This window comes from Hemicordylus capensis, chromosome 2, assembly GCF_027244095.1.
Source record: "Hemicordylus capensis ecotype Gifberg chromosome 2, rHemCap1.1.pri, whole genome shotgun sequence".
NCBI classification, from domain to species: Eukaryota; Metazoa; Chordata; class Lepidosauria; order Squamata; family Cordylidae; genus Hemicordylus; species Hemicordylus capensis.
Window position 1 is genome coordinate 394,500,577 of NC_069658.1, and position 24,934 is coordinate 394,525,510.

At 44.4% G+C, this 24,934-nt stretch overlaps 1 protein-coding gene and 1 long non-coding RNA gene across 4 annotated transcripts in view; one reads left to right on the forward strand and one right to left on the reverse strand.

The window, feature by feature from the left end:
* Window positions 1-24,934, reverse strand: part of NUP85 (nucleoporin 85) — a 32,242-nt gene that overhangs the window by 6,579 nt on the left and 729 nt on the right. Inside the window, exons 2-15 of one of the 3 annotated variants that reach the window (XM_053297207.1) lie at window positions 23,555-23,648; window positions 22,014-22,176; window positions 16,217-16,287; window positions 14,609-14,652; window positions 11,336-11,405; window positions 9,475-9,596; window positions 8,364-8,444; window positions 7,478-7,600; window positions 5,994-6,125; window positions 5,341-5,447; window positions 4,919-5,002; window positions 3,398-3,463; window positions 1,326-1,477; window positions 1,063-1,180 (exon numbers count right to left, since the gene is read on the reverse strand). In XM_053297207.1, the coding sequence (XP_053153182.1) occupies window positions 1,063-1,180; window positions 1,326-1,477; window positions 3,398-3,463; window positions 4,919-5,002; window positions 5,341-5,447; window positions 5,994-6,125; window positions 7,478-7,600; window positions 8,364-8,444; window positions 9,475-9,596; window positions 11,336-11,405; window positions 14,609-14,652; window positions 16,217-16,287; window positions 22,014-22,176; window positions 23,555-23,648 (1,427 nt within the window). Of the gene's footprint in view, window positions 1-1,062; window positions 1,181-1,325; window positions 1,478-3,397; window positions 3,464-4,918; window positions 5,003-5,340; window positions 5,448-5,993; window positions 6,126-7,477; window positions 7,601-8,309; window positions 8,445-9,474; window positions 9,597-11,335; window positions 11,406-14,608; window positions 14,653-16,216; window positions 16,288-22,013; window positions 22,177-23,554; window positions 23,649-24,934 lie in introns of those variants that run through there. The other 2 variants (XM_053297206.1, XM_053297208.1) reach the window with 2 other exon arrangements.
* Window positions 1,473-10,142, forward strand: LOC128345358 (uncharacterized). Its single transcript, XR_008316397.1, has 2 exons — window positions 1,473-5,466; window positions 5,841-10,142. It is a non-coding gene; the product is annotated as an uncharacterized LOC128345358 (long non-coding RNA).

Sequence of the window (24,934 nt, forward strand, 5' to 3'; positions counted from 1 at the left end):
AGTTAAAATAATCAACATAGCAATACCAGGGGATAGCAGAATAGAAGAAAAAGAAATAGAAAAAATCACCAAATACAAAGATCTACAAATTGAAATTGAAAGGCTGTGGCAGAAAAAGACCCAAATAATCCCAGTGGTCATTGGCGCCCTGGGTGCAGTTTCAAAAGACCTTGAAGAGCACCTCAACACCATAGGGGCCACAGAAATCACCATCAGCCAATTCCAAAAAGCAGCTTTACTGGGAACAGCCTATATTCTGCGACGATATCTATAACAACTGACAATAAAATTCAGCCATCCCAGGTCCTTGGGAAGGACTCGATGTCTGGATAAAACAAACCAGTCAATAACACCTGTCTGACTGTGTAAACAAGAAATAATCATCATCATCATCATCATCATCCTGTAAGCATGACTTTTAACATGATATAAACATAATTTGCCAAAGGGGGAAAAAGTGGGGTGGAACACATCATCCGAGGATACATTCCCTACACAGTACAGGCAAGAGGGAGATTTGGGGGTGCAAATTCTGGAGTTCTAAAACTAGCTCTAATACTAAATTTGTGGTCTTCATTCCCCTCATCTCCACTCCTTTGTAAGAAACCTGCTATCATGCAAGAATCTACAGATGGCACGTTCCCAAAATTCCTGACAAACCATTTTAAGAAACTAGAACCATGTAAGACACAATCCTAGAGCTCAGTCAGTCTCCTCTACACACTGCAGCAAGGAGGTTGAGCATGACGGAAATAACCACCACCTTAATCAAATGGGAGAGTCTTCTTACCTGGGAAATGTGAGTCTTTAAACAGGCTTTTAAACTACACTATGCCATGCAGGACTTAAAATAAAAATCACAACATTATCTAATGGTGAGCTACTTAATAAAATAATACTACTAAAAATGCTGTAAAAGATTTAGGAGAAATGCCTATTAACTACCATGATTGTGTACATCAAAAGTTCTGAATGGAATGATGATCTCCAGTAATTAGATCACCCCCCAAAAACCATTAGATTACCGCCCTTGACAAAAATTCTCCTTAGTCCATAACCCACCTGTCTGATATGAGGGTAGCAAAAGCAGCATCTTTTGCTCGGATACTCCAGGACAGTGCTGAACCTAGACGATTATTCCGGACAGCTTTCATGGCCATGATTTTACAGATGCTACGAACTTAAAAATATCCAGAAAAAGAAAAAGAAGAAAGTACTCTTAATGACAATTACACTCACACACACACACACACACACACACACACACACACACACACTCTTTCTCTCTCTCTCTCTCTTCCCCCCCGCCCCCCAGGAAGAGTCACCTTGTTCATTCATCATTCTCTGCTCACAGATCCTCAGTACTTTGAGGGCTTTGTTTTCTGTGTCCAGAGGGATCCGTTCAATGTGAAGCTCCAAGTATGCTTTACCATATTCTGGACAGTAGTCAAAATAATCAACTGCAAGCTGCCACAAGCTACAAAGGAGAAGAGAAAAAATTAACAAACAGCTCTCATAAAATTCCTTAATGGAAGCTCCTAAGCTAAAGTAGCACACAATAAACAGGCTGCGAGCCAGAGGGATGTCTGCATATGTTCTGCACCCGAACTCCTTTCCCAGCTTCCTGTACAGACGCTCCCTTCACAGAACCTCAAGTTCACATATCAGTTTGTGGATTTATTGCAAGTTGTGTTTTTTTAAAAAAGAGGATAAGTTGAGTGACAAATAGTGCATGGATATCTTTTCAGACACTCACAAGTCTCAATTTGTTTTTTGTTGTCCTTTTTAATTCAAAAGAGTCTTAAAGAGCAGTTTGGGAATTATGTGAAAACAACTTCTGAAAAGGAAAGTTTGCACAAAAGAAGTGTCAGATGTGCACATATCCCACTGGGTCGTGGTCCTTGTCCGGTTGGCAATACTGCATGGGCTAAAAATGATGAGAATTTAACATTGCTGGCCTTTATTGGTTATAGGAATTACAAAAATGACATCATATTCCCTAAAGTACTTAAGAGAAATCAATTAGGATATCAGTCTCTTTTTGTGGCAAAAATATGCACCATCCACAATCAGTCATGATTAGAAACTAATGAGACAAGTTAGTCATGATTAACTTAGTCTGCATACCATCCTAAATCTTTGAAGTCAGTGGCCCCAATTCCGACAGAGTTCCTTATAACTATGTACCCTTGAAACCATGAGAAGTGAGCTATTATCCTTATGTTTGATTGATTGATTAAGTGCTGTCAAGCCTGTGACGACTCCTAGCAACCACACAGATAGGTTCTCTCCAGGATGATCGGTCTTCAACTTGCCCTTTAAGGTCTCTCAGTGCTGCATTAATTGCTGTTGTAATCAAGTCCATCCACCTTATGTTTAAAAGCCTGACTATTAAGTCTTTGACCAGTTGGATTTCTTGAGGGGACTGGGATCCCATGGTATTTGGACATCAAGTGACTTCAATTAAGAAAGATCTGGTACACAAAAGGTCACAACCCCTTGAGCAATCTTTTTTCTTATGCTGATTGTGAAGACGTCCTCTAACTCCCCCCCTCTCCTCCTATTTAAAAAGATAAGGTGTGCTATCAAGTCGATTTCGACTCCTGGCACCCACAGAGCCCTGTGGTTTTCTTTGGTAGAATACAGGAGGGGTTTACCATTGCCTCCTCCCACACATTTAGGAAATCCTCTTTATATTCCTAGCATAAGGTCATTCACACAATCAAAAACTGTGTTCTACCCAGGACCTGTGAGTGCTCCCAATTTTCAGTTGTGTGGAAGCCTGGTAGGTAGGAGGAAAAGCTACCCAGGTTTCCCTCCTACCTTGCTTCCACACAACCGCAAATTGGGAGCATGCACAGCTCCTGGGCAGAAGACAGTTTTTGAATGTGTGAATGACCTCTTTATATTTCCTCAAAGAATGCTCACCAGTTTGTGCATGCCACATAAGCAGTGAACAAGTAGAAAAGCATTTGCAAATTAATTACTTTGGTGCTCAAACTAAAATGATTGCTTACTTCTATTATAGACTCTTCAGTGTTAATCAGCTGGAGACCCTTCAAGTTAGGTTAAAGTTGCGTTTGAGGAATTTCTGCTCTTACCTGGAAGCCATTTGGGTGTCTAACTGCTATTTTAGAATACTACTCAGGCTTCCCTTCTTGCATATGCAACTTGTGTGTTATCACTCGAATACTATTCAGAGAGACAAGAGTTCTGCCTGATGGACTAATTGGTGTTCCTAGTCCTGTTTCATCTTGAATGCAGAATCTTTAGAAGAACTCTCATGACTCCTAGTATATCACAACAAATAGCTCCCCATGTGTTTTCCCTTCAAAGTAGCTTCTCTTTTTCTGTCTCACAATGCTATGGCATACTTAAACAAAAAAAAGGTTACTACCTGTGATGGGAAAAGAGTCCAGAAGCATACTCCAACAGAAGGTATTCACGCATATTGGAACCGAAACTAGAGGAAGAGCACAGTGTAATATATCCCGTTATGTGATCACTTGCACTGAATTAAGGGCTGCGACAGCTATACTTTGCTTATTGTCAAAGATTTCATACCCCAGTCTACTTCTGCTCAATATCACTTCTGAATTGTTGCAATTCACATCTGTTTTATATTTAGCTACTAGCTGTTCTTAACGTGCAACACTGACATGAATTTGACAGCCTGCTCACCAATCAGTGGCAAGAAGTGGGACAAAACTGACCAGTATTAAGCAGCAGCTTCCATCTCTGCATTTATTTCATCATATTATGTTCTGCCTTTCTTCCATCATGGAACCCAGTGTAGCATATACAAAGTTCTCAGGCAGTCACTCATCCAGGCATTGACCAGACTCTGACCTGCTTCGCTTCAGCAAGGTGGCTGTATCATGAACCCTCAGACCATCTGTATAACCATATGCATTCTGTGCCACAGAGAAATGTATTCTCTCTTCTAGAATACAGCACATCAATCACGCAAAAGGGAAGCCCTGGTCATCCAGAAAATGTTTGCAGTTCTTCCTCAGGTGGTACAAGTCACACATCTTTAAAGAGAAGAAGTAATATCTCCCCCTTCTAGATGCCAGCCAGAGGCTGCCAGTGCTTCTCAGTATAGGGACTGAAACAGTTGTGAAGGTATGAAGTTGCTTTATACCCAGTTAGACTATTAGTCTACCTAGCCTAGTACTGTCTGTTCTCTGGCAGTGCCTTTCCAGGGCCTGAAACAGGGGTTCTTTATGTGCTATCACTGAGCTAGGATGACTTGCTCCCAATGAAGAGAAAATAGCAGCACAACTAAATTTAAATGTGGGGTCAATCTCTGGCAAGAAAGAAGGCAGATGCTTTATTCACGGAAGAATGCAGTAGGAGTTGGGAGTTTAACAAACAGATCAGCTTAGGAATATAACAAAAAGGCACAAGGACTACTCCAGTAATATTTTGCAACAGGACTGCTGAAGACCACAACGCCATGAGAATTTCTGTTGTACTCTGGAATAACAGCTGGTAGAGTACCATGGCTGTGAGCTGGGCAATCTTCAGTTTAAACGCCAACTCAGTTACAAATGCACTAGTCATCACAGGCAAGCCATGATTCTCTCAGCCTTGGTTCACATCTAAAAATGGTGATAACACTACGGTTTAGAATTACTGTTACAGTATGCTAGGCACTCTGAACACTCTAAAGTGTTACATAAATGCTAAGTATTATTAATAAAAGCTTCCTTGAACAGAAGCCTTTACAACTAAGCAAAGTCATTTAAAAACCCAATTCTGTTATAAGGCTCATAACACTGCTGGCTCCTACCCAGTAGTACACTATTTTCTTTTGCATGGTCAGTCTCTAAGACTACTAAGCAAGCTTTCAACCACTACCATTCATAAGGCTATCTTTATTTTAAACAGTCAAATGTTTTTGAAAAGGACTTACTAAAGATTGTGAGACTGTAGGAGACTGCAGTGATCCAGTAGGTCTGTCAGATGAGCTACAAACCACCAGTTGCTCAGAGCAATGCTGTACATACAAGAAATGAAAGAGGGATTATAAAAGGTAATGTATCACACACTACAAGACTGCCATCTGCTCTGACAAGAGTGACCATCCCCATCCAACTACACAGTTTAGCAACTCTATTACACCAAAAAGAATTACATTTATTTGGTCGATGTGTTTTTGTCACTAAGCTCCTTTATTTATTTATTTATTTTAAAAGGGGCTTCCCCTTCCTTCCTATTTACCCGTTACTATATTCACAAGCAATTTCTTTGTCCCTTAAATACAAGAGATATTCCAGATTGCAAACCTGACAAGACCACAAATAAAGTGCTCTAAAATGCAGATGGCAAAGTCACCTGCACTCTTTAATCACTTGATGGATGTCGAACTCAAAGGCTGCAAGCAAGATGCTGTCTAAGGGTTCGGGGCTGCTCTCTCCTCCCAGGAACAGATCAAGGCTGGACTGTGGAATTCACAAAGAGGTAAGAAAGGCTCAGTGCTGAGTAGGTATCTAGACACATGCAGGGTGGGTACATCAAAAGGGTAAACATGACACTGATTGAAACAGATCAGACAGGACTCCCCCTCCATTCTCACCACTATCTGGCCTATAAATCAAGCAGGTTATTTGCAATACACATTCAATAGCCTCCTAGATCTAGCATATCATTTACAGTCAGTAGCAAAATCGCAACAGCATCAGCCTGTCCCAAGTCAAGCCTAGTCCAATGACCCAATAACTGGCTTTTGTAGGAAAACAACTAGTGCATCTTAAATCTCTCATAAGTACTAATGGGGGATAGGGATGGTATTGTCTTGGAATTGCCCAATTCACATGTGCTTTGTTTGTATACAGTGCCTCCAAGGTGGCATCATCACTTCTCCCATCGTCATGAGAAGCCAGAGGACAAGATGATGCAAAGAGGCCTCCCTGTCAGTTGCCTTTCTGCTTCGGCAGCAGAAAGGCTGAGGCTGGCTCCACTCTCAAAAGCAGTATTCCCCAAGTCACCTGTGCGTAGAGATGGAGTTCCACATGCTTCACAGTAGGATGGCAATACAACAGCCGAGTTACCAGAAAATGGTACCAGGTAGTCATGAGATCTCTCTTTTCTAAAATGGTGTTCTCATCTCCCACTAGGATCTAACGGCAAAAGGGAGAAACTTCTTTAGTGACCCCACAGAGACCCTATGCAACACTTCTTTGATCTTTTGACCTCTAGAAAATCCTGGTTTTGGAGGAAGGTGTGGAGGTGGCTAGTGCTAGCTCCCCAAGAGCAAATGTGTTCAGTACATTTTTTTGTCCCCATACAGTAGGGGAGCTTTTCTGTGGCAGCGGGTGGGGGAGCTCTCCTGTTCAAAGCACATCCCACCACTACCCAAGTGCCATTCTAGGTTGTGTTCTCTCTTTATTCTCAGTGTTGGGAGTATATAAAGGTTTTTGGGGTGTGTGTGGTTTTTTTTAAAGAAACAAGTTAACAAAACTGAAATACTAGACTCGTTGGTGTTCATTAAGTACCCTACTCCACTTTTAGAGAAGGAATGCTCCAGAGGAGAGTGCTCAGCTCCTGAAGAGAAAACACTGACTACCCTGACTAGCAGGTTTTGTGTAGCTGCAGCAGGAATCCTCACCCAACTATCCCAGTCCCCTTGCACTCACACTGTTGCACAAGCGCTCCCACTGCGTCCACACAGACCCTGCGAGTGCACTTGCCCTGTCAGTCAGGATGTCAGCCACTCACTTTAAAGAAATTGTAAAATGGTACTGGCATGGATCAGAAGGGGTATTATACTTGTTACTAGGGATCATGTCTGGCTACTAACAGGTGCCCATGACACTCACAGCACCACATTCCACACAGCACTCTGGACCAGAGGGGCACTTAGGTAAGTGTGGAGCCTGGACCTAAAGGCCTTTGGAGCCGCCCACCCACTGCAAGTTAAGCATTATCCCCCAAGACACACAGGATTTTTACTACGTGGGTTCTTGAGGGCACCAATAAAATAAATAAATAATCACAAGAATGTAAGAATATACAACAGGTATATTTATGCAAATATGCAGTAACACATAACTTAACATATTCCCATCCCACATATTTATTTCCCCACTCTCCCCTCTGTCTCTAAAGCACCCAGCACAGGTCATCATCATGCCTGGCATTGTGTGGGCCAGCCAGAGGCAGATTTAGCCACAGACCTCAGGGACCAGGTCTGTGGCTTCCTGGGAGGCCTCCCAGAGTCCCACCCATGCCAATATTTGCCATCTTCACCATCTGGGGGTGAGCGGAGCAGCCCCCCGCTCCCCACAGCAGTGGCAGCTTGTCCTTGGGGTGCACCTGCGCAGTGAATAGGGAACATTGCATGTCAGTGATGTCAGGTCTTTCAAACATCTCCCTTTGAATGCCTCATGACACTATATTCATTGCTGAATCTGCATTCCCAACCACCTTAAATCTATCATTTGCTCTCCCTTTGTTCTAAGATGTCACACACCTTGCAGAGGGTCTCCAGGTGAGGGTTAGAAGCAAATGTGCCATCTTGCAAGAATCGCTGACATTCCTCGTGCCAATGCTGCCATTTCAACTCTATCTCTGTCAAAGTCTGAGTGCTGCCAGGCTAGAAGTGGTTAGAAAAAGCAGGCCTTTTTAACCCACAAGAGAAAATTTCTCCAAAAATCATTGCAGCCTTCAAACAACTTTCCAGGAAGAAAAAAACAAGACATCCTGCACACAGATCAAAAGCAATTTAAGATTCTTGTTCTAACCATATGAAAGGGATGTGTGACTGAAACTCCAAAGTAGATAGTATAAGAAGCTTTCCTCCCTTGCGAAAGCACACTACATCACAACAGCGTTCTGCTGGCAAATATCTGTCTATGTTTCCAGAGAATTAATTTAATGAAACTTCCTGCTAAACGCTGAGGTTAACAGCCAAAGTCCAGAAGCAACATTCTCCTTGAAACTGTATCAAAGATAAGACTATTTCACAGTGACACAAGGAACTTTCATTTCCCACAACAAAGAACCCGTATGAAACGATGGTTTAATCCTCATTCGTATAAAGCTCAGTGATAGAGTCTGTGCATTGCATGCAGAAGGTCCCAAGTTAAATTCCTAACATTTTCAACCTAAAAAGATCTCAGATAGCATGTCTGGGAAGAACCCCTGCCAGACCTTAGAGAGCTGCTGCCAGTCAGAGCAGACAGTCCTTGAACTATATGGCCTGACTCAGAAAAAGGCAGCTAAAATGTTGCCTTGGTGAACACACACCATTGCAAGTACTACGTAGAACTGTCACTGTATGATAAAACAAACAGCTTACATACATTGAAAACAGGCATTTTCCTCATTAACTCATCCAAAATTTTGCACATGCTCACTGATGTGGCATTGGTATTCGCTTCCTTGGAGAGCAGCTGTCGAGCCTCATCCATTCGGCCCTGAAGCACAAACATAGTTACCTGCAAAACAAAAACACACAAGATGTGCTGTAGAGTATGAAATGCAACCCAATGAACGACCTACACATAAATATTAACACCCACACTTATCCACATACAGCTACAATGGGACATGCAATGGTTAATGCCAATCAGAACAGCATCGTAAAATAGGGCTGACCCCTCTGAGCAAGCATGTAGCGTTGCACTGACATACCTAACTCTGCAGTGGTTGAAAGGTTTCCAGTCCTGTCTTCACCAGGAAGCAGTTTGGCTCACCACTACTATATACAGCTGACAATGGTGACTGTTGCTGCTAGAGCAACCTTCAAACATGCAGTTTTACTTTAAGAAACTGCAAGACTATTCACATGACCCGAGGTGGGGAGAGAGCGCAGGCAGGGGGAAGGCCATGCTGAACTTCCCTTCCTCCCAGATGACCACTGGCCTACCCAAGCCACACAGCTAAGGCGTTCACACATGTGGCTCTCCTGGGAGCCATGTGGCACCAGATATCCCATAATGCACCACACGAGTGCAGTGCCTTAATGGAATCTCCTGGGAGTTGGACACGCTAGGTGCTTGTCTCTGTGTCCACCAGGGCTGCAAGCAGCTGGGGTTAAGGGTGCACTCGTGCCCTCAACCCTGGTTGAAATCAAAAGTTTGGCAGCAAAGCACCACTGGGATCAGGCTCAATCGCAGCAGTTCTCACGTGCAGCCTAACCCAGTCTGGGTCTCACACACTGCAGCTATAAGCTACAGTACTGCACTGAGGCTTTCACACTTTGCTAGGAACTTCGCACAGTTCCTAGCCAAACATCTCGCAATGCCAAACCATCAAAATGCTTGGAGTTTGCAGCATTTGTACAGATGACTCAAACACAACAGAGCCAGCCTTCCTTCCTTCCTTCGGTGCTGCTTTAAACTGAAAGGATATTGCCCTTTTAGAAAAGATCATTCACACTAGTCCCGATTCCAGCTAGATAACCTTCCAAGAGAATAGCGACAGCAAGCACACAAACTTTCTTGGATAAGGAAATTCTTCACTCACCACATTCCAGAAATTTTCATGTTTTGCTGGACACTCACTCCTCAGAACTTCACAAGCCAGATTATCCACATCACACACATGAAGACGAACCCAGTCAAGGAGATGAGACAGGAGCGGACCAGCTGGAAGAAGAGACATATTTCCATGATCTGCTTTCTCTTATTCTTATTTGAGGACTGACCTATGGGTCCCCCCCTTTTTTAAATGCAGTTTGGTCTGCTTTTGGCTGAAATTGACCGGAGTAGCACTTGTGGGGTGCTAACAGTTACATCTGCTATTTGGAGCATGTGCTTCTACTAGGCCTTTAGTACACCTAGTTAGCCAAAACAATGAAGTCCTTTTGCATCTGGATTCAGGAAAACATCTTTTCAGGATGAGAGGGGGAAAGAGAGCAAGGAATGCTTTAAATAAGGTCCAAAACAGAACACTGCATTAAAAGGGGAATATGGAAAGAATGCAGATTGTAACCACCCTGGATGGGATATCAACTTTGTATTCTTTTTACTGCAAGCTACTCTGAAACACACAGGAGAGAGATTTTGCTTTTTAAGGCTTGCTTTTTGACTTGCTACCTGCAGTAATGTAACCTGCTCTTTGAAAGTGATGAAGCTTAACATGTCAGTGCTTTACATTGTGCTATTTGACAATAAAACGATATTTTTAAAGGAGTTAATGAAACCTATACTTTTTATTTGTCTGAAAATCCTTGGATTAATTTTAGTTAATACCACAGGTGTTCATTTTGCACAGGGAGTTCAAGCCTAAGTCAAAATAAAAAACAGTACTTTTTTGCAGGCAAAGCCCTCTCCACACAAAAGCAGTCATACGTGACAAGTACATGCGTTCCAGAACTTATGAGACTCTGCTGTCCTGAGGACCTTGAGGCCAATCACAGCCTTGAATCGTCTTGCTCCCCACTTGCCCTTTGAACAACTAAGCCAGCCCCCTCGTGAGAACAAAGGACATTGAGAATCACCTTCTCCTTATAATTTTTTCTATGTAAACTGCTTTGAGAACTTTTTTGTTGAGAAGCAGTATATAAGCAATAGTGAAAATGCTATCTGTTCTGCCTTTGCTACTGTTCTCAAAGAATGTGACTCTTTTGCACCGATTCACTTAAGGTTACTACACACACATACACGTAATGGATTTTCTGCACAGATATCGCTTCATATTTCGTTCGTGCACCTGCTACACACACTGTCACACATAGTGAATTCACATCTGACTAACTTGCTAGGCATACATGCTGTGGGAAATCACTGCTGTGAAACTGATCTCAAAACTCTTGCTATGAAGTAAGAGCAGCAGAGAATTCAGGCCTACCAAGTAGAAAAAACTAAGTTATCTCTCTCATACCTATGAGATTTGATCACTTTTTATACATTAATCTACGTGAAACACAATGTGAGAACCAATTCTGCTTAATTATAAAATTCTGTTAAATCTCTGCTGAGCAAAAAGGTACATTTTAAACTGCTGGTTCTCTTATACTGAGGAGAGGGAAAACAATTGTCTATTCAATCCCAGCACAGCATCTCTCCACTAGCTGTTGTTGGCATCTCTGTTCTAGTTTCTTTTTAGATTGTGAGCCCTTTGGGAACAGAGGAACATTCATTTATTTTTCTATGTAAACTGCTTTGAGAACTTTTTGTTGAAAAGCAGTATATAAGTAAGATTTGTTCTTTATCCTTGCCCAAAGTAAAAAGAGGCAGCAATGGTTATCATTCTTTTGAAGGCATTCCCGAACATCATGTTTATAAATATAACCAACAGCTAAGTGCAGAATACACATTTCTGAAACAGAAGCATGCCGACACAAAAGTATGCCATTTTGACTTTGTTGTAGTCCAGTTTTCACCTGGTGCTGCTTCAATAAACATGATCTCACACAGATTCCAGATCAACTCCATAGCAGACAGAATGGAGACCTGGGAAAGAAAGACACCAGTTTAAAGTTGACAATCATTTCAAAGTTTCCAGTGTAGTACTATGGTTCAGTTTTGCTGTACACAGATTAGATCCTATTGAAATGAGCTTGTGTCTTTACCATTATGCTCTTAGCACCTGGATTCAGACAGCTTCAAATCCGAGGACTAGGAAAAACATAAGGGTTCAAAGATTTGCTTGTCATGGCAAATGCTACCCCATCTTTGGCAAGCATGAACCTGCTATAACCCTCTCTCCCTCCCTGGCTTGGGATTGAGAAGACATTGATTGACATAACATCTCCAAAGCCCAGCATGGCACTAAGAGTAGGATGGGACCAGTGGCAAGCACAACCTCTGGCTGGCTACCAAGGACCTCCAAATATGGTAGGATACCAACAGCAAAAGACAGACAAATGGCACAGAGAATTATTTCAGATTTTTTTTTGCCACACTGTACTAGTTGCCCCTGTTTCCATGAAAACTACTTGCTTATTTAAGAACTCTCTACTCTCATTGAGATCAAGACTTGAATTTCTAAAAATAAAGCTACAAGGGTTTCATGCAGCTTACAACTTGCCCAATTCTGCACAAAGTTTACTGTAATTTTGAAATACAACTTAGATCTGAGTTCATGATTACATGAAGGTAGTTGCTCATACTAATTATGTTTGTTCTTTCTAGAAACTAAATCCATTAGTGCTGTTATTTCAAGGAAACTAGATATTATGCGCCAGATGTGGCTAATTAGTGAGGGCAGGAGGGTCTGTGCCCCACTTCCACCAAACAAACAAAACAAGCTACCAAATAAACTCAAACTCACCAGTATAAATAGCCAGCAAATCCTCCAAAGCACAGAGCTTGCTCCAGCCCTCCCTCCTTGCCTGTTGCTTGCTTGCTTCCTTCCTTGGTCTTATTGGCTGGAACAGCCTGCTAATCAAGCTGTTCTAGCCAGAATCCTAGGGGGCGCCAGCTTGGCATCAACCACTCCAGGAACTAAAAAAAATAAAATAGGTAGAAGATACAGCCCCTGAAGCCACCAGGAAATGTATTTTTAACCCATTTTTTAGTTCTTGGAGTGGTCAGTGCCAGGCTGGCACCCCCTAGAAATCAGACTGGCTGGAACAGCTTGATTAGCAGGCTGTTCCAGCCAATAAGACCAAGGAAGGAAGCAAGCAAGCAATAGGCAAGGAGGAAGGGCTGGAGGAAGCTCCGTGCTTTGGAGGATTTGCTGGTGGCCTGTACTGGTACGTTTGTGTTTCTCTGGTAGCTAGTTCGTTTGGTGGGGGGATGAAAGTCCTGGCTTTCTCCCCGCTTGAGTTCTCCTTTCTTCCTGCCCCTCTTTTTCTGCTCTCTGCCTTTTGGCCCTTGCCTTCTCCCCACTTTCTGCTACCTCCCCAATTTCCAGTTTCTTCCTTTTACCCCCCCCCAAGCTCTAGTGCCCAGAAGCTGCCACTGGTCTGTGTGTGTGCACACACGCGTGTGTGTGTAACAAAAGCCAACACCACACACAACTTTGGAGCTTTAAAATCCCCCAGAAAAGGGCTATGGAATGAAGAAGTGGTGGGGAAGGAGTACTGTAGCAGATTAAAGCCTTTCTCTCAGAGCAAGCTCACGTGAGTGAAGAAATGCTGAATCATCCCTGCTGAGCTTTCTGGCTAGGCTTCTCTTAAAAAACTCTTCTGTATTATTGGTAGGTTCAGAGGCTGCCACCACCACCCTGCTTATCAACAGCTTGAACCTCCTTGGGCTTGGGGTGGAATCCCAGGAAAAACTCTATTTTGCTATTGGATAAGTACAACAATCTTCCTTGTCCAAGCCTACACATGGTGAGAAAACTGGTAGTTGCTGAACGTCTGTGGGTGTGTTTGCACCTGAGAAAATCTTCCTTTTCCTGAGTTAAAAACCAACTCGGAGAGGCTTGCAAAAAAGGAATAGACAAAAAAACCTTCACCCAGTTTTATTAAATTACTACAGACAGCTTCCATCTGAGGTTTCTAGCTTTCTTAGATCTACTAAGTATTTTTGAATGTGTTACAAAGAAAGGTTGTCTTAGGCACATTTAAAGGTTTATAGAGTCCTTTGCAACGTGCTAAGTAGAATGGGGGTAGGCTAGTGTTTCTTACTTTAATTACGTTGCAGGTAATCAATACTAGAACAGCATCAGGGATATACAAAACACACACCAAAGAAAACAAATTCTAACACAAATTCTGACTAAACAAACTTTCCCCTAGACTAAACTTCCTGAAGCCAAAGCCCGGGCTTCCTTTTCTTGAACTTGTCAAACTCCGGAGGAAAATTCAAGCTTCCTGATCTCCCGTCTTTCCAGGAGTTGGAGTCATTTTCCTGCAGCTATCCTCCCTGGCCACATATCCTGCTCTGCCCTAACAACGAACTCCCTTCTTCCTGGCAGCAGCTCTCTTGGTCCCACCCACCTGGTGTGCTGACTGGCTGAGCCCGAGAGTTCACCAGTCTGCCAGTCAAGACAAGGTTCATTTCCAGTTAACTCTTTAAAGGGAGGGGTGGTTGTTCACTACAAGTACTTAAACATTTCTCCACTGCAAGTAGAGCCCCACATGCTTGTAGAGTTAAATGTGCATCTAAAACCCAGCAAATGGAAAAGCAACTTGGAAGGGAAGGATTTGGAGCAGAAGAGTGGCAGGTGGGAGAAGGCTTAAGCAACCATCGCTACCCCACTCCAAATACAGCCCTCAAAGCTATTTACCATAGAAGAGGAACCACAGACTTTGTTACATGAATTTAATTAAACCCTCCACCCTTAATTTCCAGAATTAAATACAGGATACATCAAGATATTTTGAAGGCAACATTCATCACCAGAAGTCTCAGATGGATAAGGAACAGAACGAATTATTTTCAAACTGTATTATAATCATAATTTTGTCTCGGAAGTAAATATCCTTAAGGAATGGCAGAACAGACATATTTCATTAAAAATCACCTTTTTAATTATTTCTAAGTACAATAGAATATAATTTCATTGATTAGTCAAACGACCATTATCAAACAACCTTAATTCCAAGTAGACAAATGCATCTACTGCAATAGGAGCAATAGGCTTCATCAGATTCCTGAGCTAATTCATCAATATACATTAATGTTGGGACAACGTCCATGGCAGCTGGTAGTAAAAACTTATTGACAAATGTGCCTAGGTTTCAACAATACAAAAAGTAAGTTACCTGGGTACTGTGCTGCATATGCATGTCTGGGTCCCGTGTAGAAACTAGCAAAAGAAAAGAAGTCAAAGCTTTCTTCTTTGCCTAATCTCACCGATAATATTAATATTATCACTAACAAGGCAAGGTGGGGCAATCACCTCAAACAGTGGACACCTCCATAGACCTGCCCCAGCTGCCTTACCCCACCCAGACCCATTGTCCTCCCAATCCAACTCTTTTCTTGTGATGTGCTTCCTGTTTCCTGAAACTCCTCCTCCTCCCCCTCCCCTGCCAAAAACCTTCCCTTGCAAGAGGCTGAGAGCAAAGAAGCTGAAGCAGCAAAAGTGATTAAACACACATCCTGCTGTTCCAACTTCCCCGGCAGCAGCAGCAGCAGCTGGGGTGGCTGCCACCACAATTGCCAATTAAGGGGGGCTCACTAGGAATGGATCAGAAGCTCAGGACTGTAAGCCTTTGCAAGAGCGCTGCGCAAGGAGGGAGGATGCTGGCAAGCTCCCCACTTCATGCTGTACTGTACCCTCGTAAGGCCAGATAGGACATTGGGAAGTGTGAGGGGGATGCTGCTGACCACCCTCCCTCCTTGCGCAATGCCCTTGCAGAGCCCTGGAAGGGTTGGACCGGGAGCTTCCCATCTGACCCTTGCAAGGCTCCAAAAGGGCTCCACAAAAAAGCAAGGTTGGCAGCAGCCCTCACTTTGAGTAGCACCTAGGCAGCTCTTGCTGCGTGGCAGCCTCCTTGCTTCCGCTGTCTGTTTAGCCCATCCTTCCTCCTTGCTCTCTCTGCCTCTAGAATGCTGCAAATTGTGGCTACCAGCCCTAGGTCCCAGGCAATGCTCACTGCAGTCAGCAATGTACAAGGTAAGGGAGAAAGGACAGATGAATTTGGAACACAGGTTAACAAGAAGAGCCTGCTTGCTGGCAAGCTGCTTCCGGTTTCCCTGCCCTCCTTGCAAGACTTAGAAGGTCACCAAAGTGGAAGAGGCTGCCAGCAAGCATCCTGTTTAAATGCTTCAAGAGACAAGGCTGGGGGGCAAGGTGAGACAGCATTTTGCACCTCACTTCAGGCACCCAAATAGCCCAAGGTATTTGGGCTACTCCTGGATATTAAAGACAGTAAGCATTTTCAGCCCACATCCAACAGAAGAGTGGGTCTTTTCTAGCTCACTGTACAGAGATCTGTGCACTCTTCAGTTAAGTAGCACAGTAATTATTAATCCTATACCCAGTCTACCACCACTGCAACCATCTAAGCCTCAATCAACTGGTGCTGCAGCCCTGGAATAAAATCCATTGACTTTATTTAACAAATTTTTATACCGCCATTCTAAGTGATGTACAAAACATAAATATTAAAATAAAAATACAATCAATATAAACAATAATAAAAACAAGAGAACAAAAGAAAGGCAATTAAACCGCTAAGAAAATAAAAAACATATAAAAAGTACTAAAACCATCTATAGAAGCTAAAACAAATTCTGCAGTTAAAATCCATAAAGAGGCATGGTTGTGGATACCTGTTCAGTTTCATGAGCCATTCATATGACACTTACAAAGTTTCTTTGTGGACATGAACACTGCCTGTTTCATAGTCCAGCCAACAACTTACCAGCCATCTGGTGTGAATCCTCCATACAGGCTCTTATGACTGAACGGTAGTTTTTGCTCACCCGAACTAGCCTGTCAAAAGAAGAAAAGCCCATTTAGAAATCAGTATTGGTCACTCACCGTGAAGGCTTTTTCTGGCTGCTGGTGTTGAGGACATCTCAGGTGGGTTATCCTCCCCGCATGCTCCAGAGAGCAGGACACACCATCTAGGCAAAGCCTTTAAAAGGCAGGAGAGGACAGCCCCTCCCAGTTCTATTTGGTCAAGCTGAGCTTCTAGAAGGTGGGGGTGGGGGGAAGCACAGACATGTCCCCAAGACAACAGGAAAACAAATGCCACAGGCTGAAGAGGAGAAAACAAATAAAGGACACTTACTAGTAGCCATGGACGCCCCAGGGTGGGTTGAGATGTCCTCAGCACCAGCAGCCAGAAGAAGCTCCAAGGTGAGGGACCAATGATCCTTTCTTGGCTGCTGTGCGAGGACATCTCACGTGGGACACGTCACAGCTAAGAGACCCTGGGCAGGAGCATCCCCAGATACTTGGGCAGGAGGACCTGCTGTAAAACTTGCCTGCCGAAGGCAGCCTGGGCGGAGTTGTAGAGGTCTAATTTGCAGGGCCTCGTGAAAGAGGAAGGGGATGATTTCATCCCTGCAGATTTCATCCAAGGGTGCATTGGTGGAGAAGGCTGCTGATGTGGCTGCAGAACGAGCGGAGTGGGCTGTGACACGCAAAGGAGGAAGAAGATGCTGACTCTCATACGCTAGGGCAATGCATGCTTTGATCCAGCAGACTAAGGTTGCAGATGACACTGTTTGACCCAGGGTGGCCAGGAGAAATGAAACAAAAAAGAGACTCCGTGGAGCAGAAGGCAGTGGTCCTAGAGATATAGGTCTTTAGGCAGCAGTGTAAGTTGAGTTTATGCCACTGTCTTTCCTTTGGAACAGTTGGCCAGGGGCAGAAGGAGGGAAGGACTACATCTTGCAAGCTGTGGAAAAGCAATTAGACTTTTGGAAGGAACAACGGGTCAGAAATCAGGCAGATAGAGTCACGAGGGGGAAATGCAGAGTTGGGAATTTGAGGAAAGTGCCTGAAGCTCCAAGATTCTTCTGGCAGATGTGATGGTGACCAGGAGGGTGAGCTTGAAGGAGAATACCCACAAGGGGATAGATTTTATGGGCTTGAAGCGGGGGCGTGGATTACCCGCAAGACTTTGGAGTTCCCAGGAGGAGAATCTGTGGACCACTGGAGGAGAGGACAATGTGGCACCTCCAAGAAAACATTGTACGTGTAGATGAGACTGGACTCTCCTACCCATGGAGGGAGCTAGGAGAGAAGCCAGTGTGACTGCGTGTCATTTGATGGTATTCACCTTTAGCCCCGTGTCGAGGCCGTCCTGAAGGAATTAGAGGAGTTGAGAAATCCCACAGCTTTTCAATGCCATGCTGCGCTGTCACCACCAGTGAAGGAAGACCTTCCAGGTAGTCTGGTAAATGTGGTTGGTAGAGCCTCTCCTGGAAGTGAGGATAGTGTCCAGGACCTTGGAGGTGTAGCCGTGGCAGCTCAGGAGGTTGCACTCATTCGCCATGTGGCATGTCTGAACCAGGCCAGATCGTGGCACAGTACTGGACCCTGGCTGAGGAGATCTGGAACCGTGGGTAGGAACCAGAGGCCTTCCACGGTGAGATAAAGAATTTCTGGGAACCATGGCTGCCTAGGCCAGAATGGAGCCATGAGAATTACCTTTGTGTGAAGGAGGCAGATGCGGCAGAACAGGCAGCTTAGGAGCAGAACTAGAGAGAAGGCATACAGGAGTTCCTGGAGCCAGAGAGCCGACAGGGAGTCAGTCCACTGCTTCCACCCATCTGCAGGGGAAGCGAGAGAAGAACCTTGGGAGATGTGAGTTGGACCGGGAGGTGAAGAGGTCCACTGTTGGCCAAACCAGGCGGAGAGCGAGTTGCTGAAAAAAACCTGTGGATTGAGTTTCCACTCCACTGGATGGAGATCTTGCTGGCTGAGCCAATCCGCCTGAGTGTACAAGGAACCACTGACGTGATGGGCTAGAAAAGAGGCGACATGTGTCTCTGCCCAGGACAGGAGGACGACTGCTTCGGCATGTAATGACTTGGAGCGAGTTCCCCTTTGACGACTGACATGGGCCTTGACTGTTGTACTGTCCGTTAAAATGAGGATGTAATGGTGCATGATCTTGTCCTGGAAAGCCAGGAGGGACAGGCAGATGGCCCAAAGCTCCAGCCAGTTGATGTTGTGCTGCGCCTCCTGGAGGGACCATTTTCCCTGGGTCAATAGGTTGTTGCATTGGGCTCCCCAGCCTGAGAGGCTATCATCCGTCATGATGATGGTGTGAGGCAATCCAGGGAGGGACAGCCCATGTTCAGGTAGGAGTCCTGAAGCCACCAACTCAAGGAACTTCTGACTGATGAGAAAAGCTCTAGGCGGACATGTTTCTTTTGTGCGATGGCCAATTGGTGAGGGAGGAGGAACCACTGCAAAGAGGCGAAAGTGTGCCCAAGGGACCACTTCCAGGGAGGAAACTATCAGCCTCAAGAGTTATGCCAGAGAAAGCAATGGAACTGACCTCAGGAGTACCACCTGGTGAATTAAAACTTGAAGCTTATCTATCCCATCCTGAGAGAGGAAGAGGCGGTCGTTCAGGGTGTCTATGAGAACTCCCAGATGCAAGATTTTGTTGGAAGGAGTCAGGTTGCTTTTTGCCATGTTTATGAGGAATCCGTGGGAGGCAAGTATAAAGAGTGTCGTGTTGAGATCCTTCTGGGCTGAGATCAGGGAAAGAGACTAGACCAGGAGATCATCCAGTAAGCGAAGACCTGGATCTTCTGTAGGCGGATGTGGGCCACCAGATGGCCTAGGGTCTTTGTGAAGATCTGAGGCCGAACAGAAAGGCTACATACTGGTAGTGCAGACCACTGTATGTGAAATGGAGGAGATGACAGTGTTTCTGGTGGATTGGGACATGGAAATAGGCCTTGGTGAGGTCTACTTAGGCCAGGAAGTCTCCATGGTACAGGGCTTCCAAGATGGAGTGAATGGTCTCCATGCGTAACTTTCGGCGCTTCACAAATTTGTTTAAGAATTTGAGGTCGAGGATGGCACGTAGAGAGCCATCTCTTTTGGGCAGGGTAAACAAGATGGAGTAAATGCCCTGTCCCTCCTGTTCTCTTGGAACCCGCTCTATCATGGAGATGCTGAGAAGGTGTTGGATCGCTGCCATCAGGGCTGCATACTTGAGGAGACACAGACCTTCTGGATTTTTAGCAGAATTTGTCTCTGTTGTCGTGGATCTGGAGGCGGAGTCTGGAGAAGCATCTGACCAGAGAAAAACCGTCCTGGAAATGATGGGAGCTGCAGTGGATGCCTTGATGCATACTGAGGTGGCATCTGTGTTCTTGCGAAGCTGGGACTCTAGCTTCTTCTCGGTGGGATCCTTTAGGAGGGATCCATCTCAGGTCAGGATTGCTCCAGAGGTCAGAGCAGTCACTGCGGCATCAACTGGAGGGGTCTGAAATAAAGCTGCTGCTGAGGGAACAAACCCATACTGTTTAGCTACAATGGAAGCCATCTTTTTAGATGAGGCAGGTGCTTGCCACTCCTGTTTCACCACTTCAGAGAAGGTTTCGGGAAGGGGAAACAGAAGGTCATTGGAAGAAGAGGTAGGTAACACTAGCGACTCTCTGGAGGGGGCAGGTGTGTCCTTGGGGACGTCTTGAGTGCAGGCCCCGAGTATGAAGGGCCTTGAAGAGCAGCTGAGAAAAATCATCAGGTGGAAGCAGTCTGTGAGACATGGGGGAAGGACTCTTACCTGCTGGCCATCTGGCCACTCTCCCTCTTCCCTGGAGTTGGGATCATCTGCAGGGATGGTCGGGGGGGGGTAGACATCCTGAGGGCAAAGGATGCTGGGGGGTCTGCAGGGACAATTTGCTCTCCAGGGTGAGGGTCTGGGGAAATCATATTCTGAGATGTGTGAAGAATGATTGTTGATCCTCCTGTGTTTGAGCTTAGCTTGCCTCTTAGACGTTATTACTTTCTTTTGTTTGCTGGCCTCTCTTCACCTATGGGAGCTTTTCGATTTTTTAGGGGGACTCTCCGAGGAAGAGAAGACAAAGATGACTCAGAGAAAGGAGAGCAAGACATCTCACTGAGCTCATGTTTCTTTTTGTCAGGCTATTTTGGCTGGAGTTTTATTTATTTATTCGATTTCTATACCGCCCTTCCAAAAATGGCTCAGGGCGGTTGAAATAACAAACAAATAAGATGGATCCCTGTCCCCAAAAGGCTCACAATCTAAAAAGAAACATAAGACAGACACCAGCAACAGTCACTGGAGTTGCTCTAGGGAGAAATGTATAGCCTCCACAAACCAAGCCTGCCAGGCGATGGGCATGTCATCAGGGAAGGAGGGGGTTGCCAGCCTGGAGGGAGGTAGAAGCCATGGACTAGGCAGGGGATCAGGGGGCCAGTCGGAACATGGACTCACCAAACCCTGAGATGCAGGAAGAGCCTGGCCAGGTAGCACACTAGTGCCTCAGTCCTCGGAGGGAGCCAGGGTAACAGGGGAGAATCAGCATCCCTGGGAGTCACAGGAGGCGGAGGCAGGAGCAACAACGCGAGCAGTTGTGCTGGATCTCCGGGTCCTGCAGGCCGCACTGGAGGATTGTTGGAGCCGGACGGAGAGGGAGCGGGCACGCCCAGCTGTTGGTCTTTGTGCCTGTTTGGACCTGCAGGTGTGTGGGGGCACACAGGGGAACTCCCTTCCCGCCGGAATAGAGTGAATGTCTTGCTCCAAAAGCGTGATGTCGGGCTCTTTTTTGGGCTCTGGTGGGGACAAGGGCCGAAAGTGCTTGTCACATGTTACCGAGGCCACCGAGTCATCCACGGCTGTCGTGGAAGCTCCCGATGCGCCCTGCCCCCTCTTGGGATCCAATGCAGACCACGTTGGTTGCGGCAGTCCCAAAGCAGTGGCATGTACTCGCACAGCATGGATGAGCTGTTATCCATGGTGCTGTGCTTGCTTCTTGCCCTTGGGCATCAGCACATGGATGATTCCGGTTCTCTTCATCTCCATACGGCAGGGGATGGAGAGAACAGCGTAGAGGAAAGCACACACGGAGAGGAAAGACAAAGGTCTTTCTCTGGGGCGGGGGGGGGGGAGAAAAGGAGGGCTAAAAGGTGGGTAAAGTAAGGAGGAAAATAGTAAGAAGAGAATCCAAAGGAGTAACAAAAGGCCTAGAAATGAGAGATAGAAACTTGCTGAGAGAATAACGACCTTCTCTTGAGCGAAGCAGGACAAACTGAACTGAGAGGGGCTATACTCTCCTACCTTTCAAAGGCTTTGCCTAGGTCGTTTGTCCTGCCCTCTGGATAACCCACCTGAGATGTCCTTACCCAGCAGCCAAGAATCGTTTCCTCCTCTTCCTCCTCTCTTGTGCCAAGTCCTTTTTCAAATACCATTTACTTGGACAGATGCATGACATAATCTTGCTGTCTGCTATCACAATTGTACTCCCAATTATTAGATTGGCATTTCAGTCCTACTGCATGTAAACAAATAAATAAGCATTTAAAAAGAAGGAACTACAGTCAAATAAAGGTAAACAACCATATCAAATAAACTGATTAATATGCTAAGACTGAAATCTTACGCACATTCACCCCGAAAGTAAGCCTCACTGAACAGAATAGGACTTAATTCCAAGTAAGCAAGATAGATCTCAGATCCTGTTTGGAGACATTTTCAGAGTGCCGATCCTAAAAACACTTACTGTGCATTCTTTGACTTCCCAACCTTTTCTTTCTCATCTTTCTGAAGCCCAACAAAGATCCCATGGGATTCATTGAAAAGCTTCCGCAAGGTCTGAGAGTATATATCTTCATCTTTGCAAACAACAAAAACATTGGGGCAGCCTGGCCTTTTCTCTTTATGCTCTGAAACAAACCACATAGAAGTTTTAACATAAAAAATAGAGCCAAACACACAATACTTAAAATGAAAACGTAGAACATAGTAGGAACCTTGTGATTACTTTGAAGCATACACATTCCAAATTAGTTTTATACCTGACTGAAGGAGAAACGCCTCTACTTGGTGAAGGAAAGCGTGCAACTATTGTAACAATCACCCTAGGGTAGAAGGTTTTGAGTTTTCAGCCCTCATAGAATTCTTCCCACATGGCATTATCTGCTGAGGAAACCTTTCAGGTTTCCATAGGAGACTCGCAAGTTGGTGCTTTCTAGGGACATTTTCAGTTCATGAAGAATGCTAGACAGGCTTGCCATCATTCTGTGAAAAATGAGAATGTGCCCTAGCTTCCCTGCATTTTCATGTTGCAAGATATTATTATCAGATAATCTTGTTCATCATTAATAATATCATCAAAGAATTTCCTGATATGCTAGGAACACAGTCCAAAATCACGGATACAAATATCTGCTATTCAGTTTATTGCATTTGTATCCTAATCTTCCTCCAAATAGCACACAGCCAAGTATTGGGATTTCTGCAAATCTTTCATCCAGATACTGACCAGACCCAACCTATTAAGTACTACATCAGATGCCTTTAAGCTATTAAGTAAAGGTCACTCTACACATCTTCTAAAAAACTCACCAAGTGTCACACAGGAACAGAAAAACCATCCTCAAAGGATTTAGGATCCTATCCTTGAAGTATATAAGTTCTTGCTTATATAAAACTGTGTAAATGTTACATACATGTACCAGGGTACACATATTTATTTATTTAGCACATTTTTATACCGCCCTAACCCAAGGTCTCCTATGTGGCTGAAGTTCCCTAAACCAGCTTGCACGGAGAGTTCAGTCCTACAAGAAACTGTATTTGCCTGTAGCCAAACGTCACTGGGGTCAAACACAAAAGCTTTACTATAAGAGGACAAATAAGTCATTACTAACTTGTTCATTAATTTCAATGGGATTTAGTCACAACTAACTTAATCTGGATCCTGTCCATCATTTATATCATTTGACCTCTTCCCCCTCTCCCAAATCATTTAAATCATACGGTGAACCCTTGGGAATGGAAATATTTTCATGAAACAGGCTACTTGTGCTGTAAAATGCTCTGAGCCCACAGATCAGAGCGAAATAGAAGTCTGCTAAACAAATAAGTGCTCTTCCCTAACCAACCTTTCAAACTGCCTTGGAATATAATACTGCTGTACATCAATGAAACTCCTCACCAATCTTTCAAAAAGCCTGGGGTATTGCACCACCTCCTTGCTATGGTCTATTCACTACCCTGAATTAACCAAAGACATATAGATGAATGAACAAAGTTACCAACCTGCTGATCCATACAAGGTTTCACAAACCAGCATCTCCCCAGGTCCCCACTCAAAACATAATTGTTTCTTGTCAGAGTTCACTCCTGGAATTACCTATTTTGTGTAAGAGAAAGACAAAACATTGACAAATACAACAGCATTGCTCATCAAAGGATGTTTACACCTTCTGAAAATATTTTAAAAATCTGTTGCAAAAGGACTAGAATTGTATAAACCAATAACAGCAAAACCTGTAACATAACACGTGAAGAGAACCATTCCTTCTCCAAACAAGCGAGCACAATGTTATTTCCCTGTGCCTTCCATCTCTCATCATATGTTAAAAAGTAGAGTGTGCCCTCGAGTCGATGCCGACTCCTAGCGCCCACAGAGCCCTGTGGTTGTCTTTTGGTAAAATACAGGAGGGATTTACCAATGCTTCCTCCCATGTAGTATGAGATGATGCCTTTCAGCATCTTCCTATATTGCTGCTGCCCAATATAGTACCAGCAGGGATTGGAACCGGCAACATGCTGCTTGTTAGTCAAGCATTTCTCTGCTGCGCCTTATTTCTCCTGAAGTTATTGTCAAATTTCCAAGGATATGCACTGTAGCTCTCATCCATGGCCTAAGAATTGCTCTTCAGTATTTATGGGCCTGCTAAACAAGACTCTCACAAAGGTTTTGTCTTTGGTCTCTCCAAGCCTCTAAAAACCACTTGCAACGGAGCAACAGCAAGAGAGAGGGCATGTGCTCACCTCTTATCTGTGGGCTTCTCAGAGGCATCTGGTGGGTCACTGTGCGAAACAGGATGCTGGACTAGACAGGCCCTGGGCCTGATCCAACAAGACTGTTCTCATGTTTTTAAGCTCAGCAGAGAGCACCCAAAAATTATTATCATTTGTTTTTACTCCCATTGTGTTATCTTGCAGAACTAAGGAGAAAAAACAAATTCCTTACTATAGAGTTTTCTATGAGCTGGCAGCATCTTATCTGGGATGCATGCAAAACTGCCCCATAGAATCACAGAAGCTCTTTTGACTGCACATTTTAGGTAGTATTTGATACCAACGAGGAATTCATGGGAGGATGGCAAATTGTATATAAAATAAGTTGTATAAACAGAATCTGTAACAACCTTTGCATAAGCCTCATAACATCACTGTGATGCAAAAAGCTACTAATACCCAGGGGCTGCATAGAGATTGCATTCACCTCTCCTAGGTGCATATCTGACATCCCATTCTCTAAATCACAAAATGTTTTTAACCAAAGACCTTTTGCATAAGGCAGAAAGTCTAGCACAACAGCATCTTAAGCCTGAAACAAACTGCAGGAAAAGCTTAACGCCATGTCCACTTCTAGAAACTTTTTATTTTTTTCATCCTGCCTGAAGAAGA